Genomic DNA, 13,040 nt, shown 5'->3' on the forward strand with positions numbered 1-13,040 from the left:
TTTGACAATTACTGTATATAAAACCAGTACAAAAAGAATGTGTTTAACTTTTAATGCCCAGTTGGTCTCAACTACATTGTATAACATTGATTATACATTTCTTAACAAAACGTTATGCTTGCATACTGATCATTTTACACACAGTGAATGTATGCGTCATGTAAACTGTCATTTTAGATCCATTATATACACTTAAATATGGCAGCATATATGAATTTTTTTTATTGTGATTTAAGTCATCCGATCGACTGAAAGTGACAACGTTCACGTCCTTTATAGACTGGTGTACAATAATATATTATGCCAAAGTTTTAATCCAACAACCACCTTCACGCCCCAGTCCAATTTCAAGTCACACGGAAATTGTCATTCATTTCTATACACATCAGTTGAATTAAACGGAATGGTAAATAGTGCGATGAAACCTGTCTGCTCCAGGGCTTATGCATATGCCTTGAATGATTAATGGGATGGGATTTGATGCAGGAACAGGAGGCGGGGTCGATACATACCACGCACCACTCCAGGAAGTGGAGAAAATACGCAGTGACTTTCGAGAAACATGGCTTTGGACCAACTCTTCTACTGGGTATTTGTCAACCGAACGGTTACATTTCCCGTCAATTCGGCTTGTCTTTCCCAAATAATATTTTCTTTCTTCTCGATATAATTCATAAACTTCCGTGCAAGGGAAAGTTCCTGCGTGCAAAGAGTACATGTCAGGCCCTTTGGAAAATAGGAATTAAACAGAACTGTCTGAGAATACTGGTCATGTAATATTACTTTGACTATAATATGACTATAACCGGCATTCGTCCTGGAAACGACTGAGTAGTATTGGACGTCACGTTAAGTACTCTTATCTGGTTTATCAAGAGTTTGTCGGGGTGGGACTTACACATCAAGCAAGTGAATCGAAAACAGATCTTTGGCGTGACGAACGAAGGCCTTAATCATTAGGCCATCACGATCATTGAAACCGTCGAAAATAGCATACCTCCCCAAACACCAATTTATATGTTGTGTTCATCAGTCATGCTGTCCATGTGTTATTGCCGACCGTTATTCTGAAGCACGCCACCAAATAACCGGTATACCACTGCAAACACGAAAAAGTCGTGTTTTCCGTATATGGACATTGGACGGAAAAACGACTAAAAATTCATTAAAATTGATTAATGGGTGAGCGTCTAGAAAGTGTACGGAAAAACGTCGAGTTTTTCAAGCGTCAGATTCTCGATGGAAAAACGATGGTTAGAAAGCGTCCAAAAAACGTCGTTTTTCCGTCCAATGCCCATATACGGAAAAAACGACGTTTTCGTGTTTGCAGTGTACTGTTGAAAGCAGCATCTAACACAATTCATTAACTCTTTCCCCCCAAACATAGGTTAGACCACTTTAGAGTTAGCTTTGGAAACCGTTATCTTGCCTCTTGCAATATCAACAACCATGATACATTTCAAATTCTTGACATTTTTTAATTTTATAAAGGGTATTATTTCGAATAAGAGTAAATCAGTATATTTAATAATTTACGAGACGAAGCCAGCGTGATTGAAATATGTATGTGCCAATATTAGCCTAATATGCGCATACCAGAAAATATGTTTTAATTGGAAAACCATTTCGCCAGGAATAAAGATACATTCTTAGGCCTAAACAAACGTTTGATATACCGATAGTGTTAGAGAAATTAAGTAAACAGGTTGGGTTGAAGATTATAGGAAAGCAACGATTTTCGATTTTTGTGCTTTCCTTACCAGTACCTCAAGTCACCACCAAACTTAAATCGCGAATATATACAGTAAAACACAAGAACTTCTAGGCAACATTAGACAAAGTACGAATACTCACATGATCACTACCATAGTGAAGCATTCAGTCGAAAAATCTTTGTATCTTTGTTTGTATTGGCCAGAATTGTTCGTTTTGGATACCTTATTGGGGTTTGATATTATACGTTGGGTTTTTGTGCCAATAGATAATATCAACGACAAGCAAGTATGCCAATGTTTACTCCAATTACTAAATCCGACACCCCCAGGACCAACACACACACACACGCCTTCACAAACCATACACTAGCTCCAATGACTTCAAGTCACACGAATTCATTTAATAAAAAGTCAGTTAAGCAGAACAGAAAAAACAACTAGATAGTCATGATATTGACAGACAACAACCTTACCGCAAATCAAGCTAACAAATGTTATTATACACATAGTGACATATGTTATCTGGTCAATTGTATGATGAACCCTGTCTGATGCTGCAGTGCCTCTTTACTACCCCATGGCCATGGCTGGAGGGGTGGGGGCAGGTATGGTTAATGGGATGGGAACTGGTACAGGAACAGGAACAGGAGGCGGGGTCGATACACACCACGCACCACTCAAGGAAGTGGAGAAAATACGCAGTGACTTCCCGGAAACATGGCTTTGGACCAACTCTTCTACTGGGTATTTGTCAAAGGAATTACATTGCTCGCCAATTCTGCTTGTCTGTCCCATCTATATCTGTCCTTTCTTCGTCATATAATTGATAAGCTGATTGATTCTAAGCTGGCAAAGAAGTGTCAAGGGAAAGTCTGTGTCCAAAGATGTGAGCTCATTTTGTTCTTGTTAAAAAGAGTTGGCAACTATTGACGATTTTGCACTTTGCTACAGTGTGGGACTGCTGTAGCTATACGCCAAAGTCGCCACTTAACATAAATCACGAATACATATTGCAACAATAGACAAACATTTCTAAGAAGCCTGGCATTAAACAAAGTCCTAAATTATGAATAACCATATGAACACTACATGTGTGAAAAGACCCGTGAAGATCCGGGATAGAACAGGTCTTCAGCAACCCATGCTTGCCGTCAAAGCCGACTATGTTTGTCGTAGAATGCGACTAACGGGATCGGGTGGTCAGGGTCGCTGACTTGGTTGATGCATGTCATCGTATCCTAATTGCGTGGATCGATGCTCGTGATTGTCTGGTCCAGACTCGATAATTTACAGACTGCCGTCATATAGCTTGAATATTGCTGAGTGCGGCGTTAAACAACAAATAAAACAAACAAAACAAGCGTGAAGCTGTCGGTCAACAACTCTGTATATCCTTTATTATACTGGTCAGGATTGTCAGTGTCGTAAAATTGCTGACAACATGTCAGTACTGGAATATCAACGCTAACAAAATCCCAAATCAATATTATCATTAATATACATACACTTGTATCATTTTTAATCACACAAAGACATCTATAAATGCTCTGCAATGGTGCTGAGTGTTTGACACAAACTAACCGAGTCATGTAACCTTGTTGTGTCTGCTGATGAAGCTATGGCTTCATCTAAATGAATATATTTAAATGAATAATAAACTTTATCCCTAAAAGCGAAACATAAACCACGTTAAACCTTGTTTTCGTTTTTAGGCTAATCAGCCCCAAATATACTGTAAATTGACATTTTCTCACATGTGAAAATGAAGAAGTCTTTATACGTAATGCTCTAATTTTCTGGCATCATGACAACACAGGAATGATGAAAGGATGTTTGGATGCTATATTTCTTGTTGTATTGTCAGATACTCAAGTGGTCTGGCTTGCTGACTTGGTTGACGTATGATGTATGACGTATGACAGATTAACTACATGTATAGTAATATGAAGAATCTTAAAACTTCTTTTGAGTAGTATACTTCACCATTCCTTCCACTTCAAGTAACGTATTTCTACATGTTGTAAAGTTCCAGTGATGCGCCCTATGTTTATGGCGAGAAGACAATTTGCACCTATGGCCATGTCTGCTGAGTTATCACCTGTTATAATGGCCAAGAGCTCTACAATCAGCAGATCAGCACCAAAATTAGCAGAAGTTGAGAGAACAAGAGTTAACTTTCCAGAGACCTGGATGTGGACCAATACCACTATTGGGTAATTCAAAATGTCTTATTACGGACCTAACCCATTCTACTTGTGGTCCAAGGTTTGGAACAGAGCTAACACATTAACCCTTCTCGGATATTAACCTATATGAGGAGGCACGTCAACATAACCTACCGACTTCTTGACATACCGACTTTATATTGGTTGTAGAAACTAACTTCTGTTCTCTTGGGATGGTTCTTTTCAGATTCCAGTTCCTACTAATCTTTTCGTTCTTGTAACATGATTACATGTCCAAAGGATACTAACATCCATCCTTACATTCAGCGAGACGCCGTTCAAACTGACTCTGGAGTTTTGATAATGCCTTTAGGCTTCCACAGAATGAGATGGCAACCGGATCAACCAGTGTGAACAGCGAAGTACTGGTGGAGGTGGAGCACCTCCGTCAGTGGTTCCCAGAGTCCTGGTGTGGTTGGACACATCGACTAGCTACACTCGCCACACTGACCAGATCAGTTGTAACATTTGGGATATGTACTCTCTCGTGCTCTGCATGACATCAGCACAGAGCGTGTTGATGTATTACTGTCGTTATTTTATTGGTTTAGATATTCATGGCAGTTTGGTCTAAGCATGCCTTGTATTAGCAATTATTCAACATTGATTGTGATTGGTATAGATGTAAATATATCAGAATGAGGGTTGTGTGTTGTGTTATCTCCCATAAGAATCAGGTTCTGTTGACAACATGACGGCTGCCTCTCTGCCATGTGCCAGGGGAATACTACGTTCAATTGCCATCGGTGGCATGTTTGAATGTGTGATGGATTATGAATCAGGAAGGATATGTCTATCCAACTGAGGTAATATATGTTTGAATGTTCAGCAATATAAATATGTTTCACTCCTCAACATTGCAACATCGTTGTCAAAATCTGACATTCATTCGTTTTTAGATCCCTGCATTTTTTGTGACATGCTGGCACATGGTCCAATGCCGCCCCAAACAGGATCTGTCTTAGGATCAGGAGTTGCCATACCTCAGGTATTGGGTGGTACTGGGGCGTTGAAGGAGGTAGAACACATCAGAAGTGCATTTCCTGAAACTTGGCTCTGGCAGAATCAGACTACCAGGTACTTTGTTCTCATCTGATCAATGTGCTTCTCATCTGCCCTGCACCAATGTCTGCAGCATTCTTTGCCTGGCTATCGTGTTTACCTCGCGTCCAAACGAATCACCCTAGAAGATGCAGTGGCCAATCCTGTGGCGTCCAAGAAAGTACAACAGATCCGAAGCACATTTCCTGAAACATGTCAGCGCGTTATTCCTGATCAGTGTTCTTGTAATTGATATCTTGTCTGTCTTGCAACACATTTAGATCATGTCCAAATGCATCATCCCACAAGGCTCTGGACCAGCTATTCCACTGTGCATTTATCAACAGAGTGATTATATTTCTCGCCGACTGCTTCCGTGGTCTAGTGGTAGAGCGGAAGGTCCGGAGTTCAATTCCTGGCCGCGTCATACCAAAAGACGTTAAAAGATGGTACTTGTTGTTATCCTGTCTGGCGCTCGGCATTAAGGGGCCAAAGCAAGGACTGGTCGGCTCGGTGTCAGTATACTGTGTCTGAGTTGGGTATTCATGTTAAACTGCGGCACAGTATCTCAGTTAACTAGCACTATAAATCGGCATCAGTCCGGACTAGTACAAGCAGCCATACACACACACACACGTACATGCACGTCGCTATATATGTGCAATAATATTGGACGCGACGTTAAACTCAATTTCACCCCACCTCACCTTTTATTTCTCGCCAATTCTGCTTGTCTGTCCCAAAGTTTCTTTCATTTTTCGAATGGAATTGATAAACTAGACTCTGCTAGTAAATTATTGTTTTTAGGGAGAATTCTTGGCCATTCGGAAAATATGAATTAAAAGAGCTGTCTGACAAGAAAGGTGATGTACATTGTAATATTATGTATTGAATATATTGACTTGTAATTCGCGTAAACCTGCATTACATACAGTGCATTTCTCACGTGTATCATGAAGGAACTTTACAAAATGAGCCAGGGAGGTCTTACCTGGGTTATCGACGTGACGAACGAAAGCCACAATCATTAGACCACCCCACCGCCAAACGGTGATTGGCAAGAATGATTTACCAAACACCAATATATTATATTTGTGTTCATCAACCATTATTGGTAGGCATTATTGCCCACTATTATTTTGATACTATATTTATATTATAATATGTTAATTTGGAAAACCACTTGGTCAGGAATTTAAATATATATTGTTAAGACTTAAACAAACGCCTGATATCCCAAAAGGGGAAGAGTAATTAAGTTAACCAGAGGTAAATAAGATTTGAGAGTTTAGGAAAGCTTCAGCTACTGCGATTTTGCACTTTGTTAGCTACTTTTGTGGCCCTACATCAGAGCCATCATCCCCAAATCCAACAACCATCCACACATCCAAGCCCAAATGTCTTCAAGTCCCTTGAAATTTACAATTCATTTCATTATACGTCAGTCGAGTAGAACAGAAGATGCAACAATCAGATATACAAACTATTGACAAGCAACGACTTTAACTTGAACCAAAAAAATGTTCTTAGATACATAGTGGCATTTGCTATCTGGTAAACTATATGATGAACCCTGTCTGATGCTGCAGTGCCTCTTTACCTACCAATGATGGCCATGGCTGGAGGGGTGGTGCCTGGGGTGGTTAATGGTATGGTAAGTGGTACAGGAGGCGCGGTCGATACACACCACGCACCACTCAAGGAAGTGGAGAAAATACGCAGTGACTTTCCAGAAACATGGCTTTGGACCAACTCTTCTACTGGGTATTTGTCAACAGAATAGTTACATTCCTCGCAACTTCTGCTGATCTTTCCTATGTTCGAGATATAATCGCTAAGCTGAATCCGAACTGGGAAAGACGTGTCAAAGGAGAGTTTTTGTCCAAAGATGTGAGCACACATGAGGCCTTTGGTCTTATTTGGAGTTAAATAGAGTTTGAGATGTAAAGGAAGCTTCAACTATTGACGTTTTAGTGTCACAAGTAGGTGGGACTGCTGTAGCCCAGCGCCAAACACACATCTAAACATAAATCACAAACGTTGACAGTAGAAACTACATAACACTTCTAACACAAAGTCGTAAATTTTGAATAATCACTCAGTCAATAACTCTTTTTCTTTTTGTCTAATGGTAAATACAATTGTAGTAATCCTTAATGGCATTTGTCAGTAATAGTATGCACCTTAGACACGTAAAACACTAGTTTCTCTTTCAGACTTATCAGCCCAAAATATGGCTTATTACCGTGAATGGTCTGTCTCTCATATGTGAAAATGAAGACGTTGGCATTATGCCACGACCGGAATGATGTTCTGTTGTGTTGCAACATAATCATTCTTTTCCTAACTTCAAGCGTATGTACTTGACCATTCCTTCCACTTCAAGCAACGTATATCCACATTTTGTCATACTCCAGTGAGACGCCCTTTCAGAAAGAGAATGAGAGCATTTGCACCCATGGCAATGTTAGCTCGTGCGTCACCTGAAATGGTCAAGACCTCTTCAATCAGCAGACCAACATCAAAATTAGCAGAAGTTGAGAGAATAAGAACGGACTTTCCAGAGACCTGGATGTGGACCAGTACTACTGTTTGGTAATTCAGAATCTCCCCCAACCCCTGTGGTCCTGGTTTACACTTCAAATCTTTCTGTTTGGCTCCCATCTCCTAGGATGGTAGCCTACCTTTAGTTTTCATGAGGTCGCCCGTTACCATTACCTACACATTTCATGACATACCTACCATATAATGGTTGTAGAAACTTCTTTTGGGAAGGTTCTTTTTTAGTTTTCAGTTCCTACCACTTTTGATCATTCTTATAACATGATTACATGTCGAAATGATACATCCTTGCATGCAGCGTGGCACCGATACAGGTACTCTACTACGGTTCTCCCGATGGCAACCAGATCTACCAGCGTGAACAGCGAAGTACTGGTGGAGGTGGATCACCTCCGTCAGTGGTTCCCAGAGTCATGGCTGTGGTTGAACACATCGACTAGGTACACTCGCCACACTGACCAGATCAGTTGTAACATTTGGGATATGTACTCTCCCGTGCTCTGCATGACATCACCACAGGGCACGTCAATGTTACTGCCGTGAATGTATTGGTTTAGATATGCATGGTAGTTTGGTGTGAGCATGTTTAGATATAGCAGTTATTCAACATTTGTGGTGTTGGGCTCAGGTGTCTAACTATCGGAATTACTATTTTCGATATAGATTTGTTCGATCTTGTTACCCTGAGGTTAGTGTGTTCTGTTATCTCACATACGAACATGCATGACACAACGTGACTGGTGCCTCTCTTATTATTCGGTTGTCATCGGTGGTACGTTTGTATATGATGGAATATAAACCGACCTGTGCAGATACGGGTAGAACAGGTCTTCAGCAACCCTTTCTTGAAGTAAAAGGCGACTATGCTTGTCGTATGAGGCAATTCAGAGGATCGGGTGGTCAGGCTCGCTGACTTGGTTGATGCATGTCATCGCTTCCTAATTGCGTGGATCGATGCTCATGATGTCAACCACTGGATTGTCTGGACTCGATTATTTACAGTCCGCCGTCATATAGCTGGAATATAGCTGGAATATTGCGGCATTAAACAACAAACAAACGAACGAACAAACATAAATCACTGGACCTGTATAATCTCGATTACGCATACACGTTTTGTAATTTTGTCCTTTGTCAACTAGAGATATGTACAGATTATGTTCAGTACAACTTTAAATGTGTTACCCTGCTAAACATTGTTGCACCGTTGTCAAAATCCGAGATTTATTCATTTTTAGATCCCTGTATCATGTGTGAGTTCGCCCCCATGCGACAACCATTGCCTTTAGCTTCCCTAACAGGATCTGGATTGGGATCAGGAGTTGCGGTACCTCATGCAGTGGGCGGCAATGAGGCGTTGAAGGAAGTAGAACACATCAGAAATGTATTTCCTGAAACTTGGCTCTGGCAGAATCAGACTGTCAGGTACCTCCCTCGAATCATCAGCCATCTGATCAATGTGTTTTGTCATTGATATCGTTTCTGCCTTGAGCCCATGCCTGCAACATTCTTTTGCCTAGCTATCGTATTTAGATCGTGCCCAAACGAATCACGCTGGAAGATGCAGTGGACGGGTCTATGGCGTTGAAGGATGTTCAACACACCCGAAGCACATTTCCTGAAACATGTCTGGTCCATCGCTCACATTATTGCTGATCAATGCACTTCTCACTGATGTCTTGTCTGTCACATTTATCTCATGCCGAAAGGAATCACCCAAGATGATATATGAGTTTGCACAAGAAATCGTGGCTCATCTTACTGATAGACATCTGAAGCGCAACACAAGGATATGCTCCTGCACACCCCTCTTGGTAATTACATATACCACTGTGTCCTTGCCATGTTTCAGTTGCTGATGCACATCCATTCCATGTTTCCTTCATGCTCTCCAGACACTAATTCTGTTGATAGTGGCTATGGAGGAGCTGGCTTGGAATATATTCAGTAATTTCGGACATGGGGTTTCTCACAGAAATGGAACCTTTCAGGACAGAATTTCCAGCAATATGGCTATAGCACAGCCGGTGTCGTAAATTGTTAAAGTGAAATCCCATCTCCACTCTCTGTTTCACTCTGTGAAACTGACCATTTGCATACCATCTAAGCATGGTCCAGCGTTTACCAAGCCGTCAGATTGTCAGTGTGAAGGTATATTTCATCTTCTGTCACCGACTAAAACTAGGGTACCATCTTACCGGCTCTATCGATTAATGAATATCCAACCAGCACTAGACCTAGAAATTCTAATCTAGACATTTGTATATGTTGACGAACAGGTGCTTCAATGCGTACGAAGTTCTTAAATGGGGTATGAGGGAGTATGTTATAGATAATTACCAATGCATGTATTTTGTTCAAGGACATGAATTACTCGGAATGTGTATTTGTCAAACAATACTGTGCAACTTAGAAAATGATTCTCTGTGATCGTTCATAATGGTGAGTAACTTAGCTATTGACGGATAATACAAAATATAAGATGGGAAACTTAGCTAGTATTATGCCATTATGTAAACCAATATCTTGAATTCGTCTTAGTACCATTCTTTTTGTCCATTGTTATAAACGAGGAAATACAGGAAATGGTAACTGATGTGATAGACATCATAACCAATATTGAAAAGATAATGCCATAGTAGTGTCCCTCTTGGAGATTAGGCAACAGCTGCATGTTAGAGTTTATTAACTACAAAGCAACTTTGTTTTATTTAGATCATCCCAGATTCCATGGTGGCTTCCTGATGGGTGGTATTCCACATATATTTCCAAATGTGGTCACTGCCCATGTTGCAACAGGAACAGTTACCAATACTAAACCAAACCTGCAGGAGGTTGAAAGAGTTAGAAACGTTTTTCCCGAGACGTGGCTTTGGAGTAATACTAGCTCAGGGTACTGCATTACTAGTATGTTGGCCGTAGGCTTAGCGCGCATAATCGACGGCAGGGATATACACTGTCACTACTGCATCTTCTGCCTCTTCAAAACAAAAACTAGAACACCCAAGACAGTGTCTTCATCATATAATACTACCACTAGATGATGATATGATGTTGGCTATGGCAATCTGAAAGGCTGGTGCATTGAAATGTTTCGGCTCACCAATCAATTACTAACAAGATTCAGATAGATGGTTTTTAATTGGATCATAATTATACTGAGAGGACTCATTTGGATTTTTTTTGATTGGATCACAAGTATTTCAACAGAGGGCTACAGAATTGCATACCAAAATGCTGCACTGGAATTGCATACTCGGCGTTGAAATGCTTATGGTCCTTTGAGTGAATGTCCATTGGCAGCTGGTTCTTTAAGATGGGGGATCCCACTGCAAATGCCATGTATTTTATGTGACAGGCATTACCACAGTATTTTGGAAGTTGCTTCTTTGAACTTTCTTAACGGAACCTTTCACTTTTCCACTCTGCGTACCGTAAACCTTCTTACCAAGGCGTGTTGTTTTGTGCATGTTTTGTGCATGTTTTGTGCATGTTCCAGTGTTAACCTGCTTATAACCTTATCTCTGCTGCTTAGCGCAATGCTTTTAGTGTTTGATTTAAACTGTTCTTTATATGATACCATGAATATATTTTTGTAAGCGTACGCACATATATCGTTGATAGTTAGTTATATTTTCTACTACATTTTAAGTCCAGTAAATACGTTTATTTATCACTATTTTGCCTTCCACACCAAGTGGAATCTGTTTCGGCGGATAATCTAGAGGAGACTGATTGTTCTCTTGAGTTGAAGTTATATGTCATATAAACTGCATTAATGTGTGTGTTAATAATGATGGACGTTATATTTTAATGTGTAGGTCAATAATATTCAGTTCGTGTAATCAGCTGCCCATATAATCAGTTGTTACATCATTTGAATACTACAGTACCGATGGCAAAGCTGTCATCTCAACAACAGTGCCAGACACCATCACGTCTTGGGTGGCTAGCGCCTTCGCCGTCAACGCTCAGAGTGGCCTTGGAATTGCACCAACCTCAGCTAAGGTATGGCATTAATCAATTATTCAAAGGATCTCTGAGGAAGATCCGATCTGTGGATTATTGTCCCAGAGCTGAACTTTAAGTCGCTCTGTTCGTACATGTGGACTGCAAAACAAATATTATATATTTAATGTAGATATATGTAACCGTATCTCTCGTTACTTTGAATCTCCACGGGGGAAAATATCGAACAGAGTACGGCCGAACGACGTTTGAAAAGGGGTCATTTTGTGGTCAGTGGTTGTTGAGTGGCGTTAATTAACACTGGGTAGAGAACCATCAGATTTAACGATTCTGCTCAGACATGAAACTCCACCAACCACTGTACTGCCTATATGTATCCAGTGTATAAACAATTAACAGATGTTGTTGAAAATGACTTAGTGTAAATTCTCCTTATTCAATAAAGCACTGTATCGACACGATGCTACTGCGGTTAACTCGTAATTTAATGGTCCAGATCTAGGGGCAAACAGGGCGGTCGGGTAGCCTAGTGGTTAAAGCGTTCGCTCGTCACGCTGAAGACCCGGGTTCGATTCCCGACATGGGTACAATGTATGAAGCCCATTTCTGGTGTCCCCCGCCGTGATATTGCTGGAATATTATTGTTTTGCTAAAAGCGGCGTAAAACCAAACTCACTCACTCACTAGAGGCAAACAACATACCTCCAATACGATTCTCGCAGCGTTAAGCCCCTTTCTGTCAATACCACTACATCTGAAATTGTACCCGGTGGTATCGACCCGTGTCTTCAGCATGACCATTGAATGCTAAAAAGAGGCTACTCCGAAGGCAGATTACATTATTATCGTAGAAGAGGGATTGATGTAAATAAAGAAAGCTTGTTATATATACGATATAATCTGTCAAGATCCCCTGGATGGAGAGAACCGTTTAATAAGCATATAAATTCTTCATATGCCTACACAATATGTCTATGTTCAGATCCGAGTGTTCCGCCCCTTCTTCGTGAGCCTCAACCTGCCCTACTCCGTGACGCGAGGGGAACAGCTGGCTCTCCAGGCCATCGTCTTCAACTACCTCACCCAGGACGTCGACGTGAGTAATAGAGAGGACATTATTAGTTGCTGCTTCCAGTGTTAGGCCAGTCCAGGCCATCGTCTTCAACTATCTCACCCAAAACGTCGATGTATAAATTCAATATGAAATGAAACATTTTGAATACATACTGAGCATATCGATCTGCGATCAGTATTCTTTGTCTTTTCCATTAAAACAGTGTTGATTAGTCTTTATTATTATACATTCAATGTCATTAACAATGTTACGTCACCCTGCGACTACCTCTGAAACGTACTTGCATAAATTTCTTTACAACCAAATCCTGTTGGGTTGATAAACATATGGGTTGTTCTTCCGCATTGACGTTTCTGATAAAAAAGATGGCAATGTTAGGAGGTGTATAAATTGTTTTATGTGGTTCTGAAACGGCTACAGGTACGCATTCCCAGGGACCTGTTGTCTGAAGCG

The 13,040-nt window shown here is 40.7% G+C and overlaps 1 protein-coding gene across 10 annotated transcripts in view; it reads left to right on the forward strand.

The window, feature by feature from the left end:
- The window catches only part of LOC124117076 (CD109 antigen-like), a 59,353-nt gene that overhangs the window by 35,420 nt on the left and 10,893 nt on the right, over positions 1-13,040 (forward strand). For 3 of the 10 annotated variants that reach the window (XM_048387541.1, XM_048387542.1, XM_048387540.1), the window contains exons 20-21: positions 11,434-11,551; positions 12,495-12,608. In XM_048387541.1, the coding sequence (XP_048243498.1) occupies positions 11,434-11,551; positions 12,495-12,608 (232 nt within the window). Of the gene's footprint in view, positions 1-2,275; positions 2,460-3,741; positions 3,929-4,839; positions 5,018-6,570; positions 6,746-8,781; positions 8,969-10,258; positions 10,437-11,433; positions 11,552-12,494; positions 12,609-13,040 lie in introns of all 10 variants that reach the window. The other 7 variants (XM_048387533.1, XM_048387543.1, XM_048387536.1 and 4 more) reach the window with 6 other exon arrangements.

The sequence above is a fragment of the Haliotis rufescens genome, unplaced genomic scaffold (genome assembly GCF_023055435.1).
Source record: "Haliotis rufescens isolate VD_foot unplaced genomic scaffold, xgHalRufe1.0.p SCAF_7, whole genome shotgun sequence".
Lineage (NCBI taxonomy): Eukaryota > Metazoa > Mollusca > Gastropoda > Lepetellida > Haliotidae > Haliotis > Haliotis rufescens.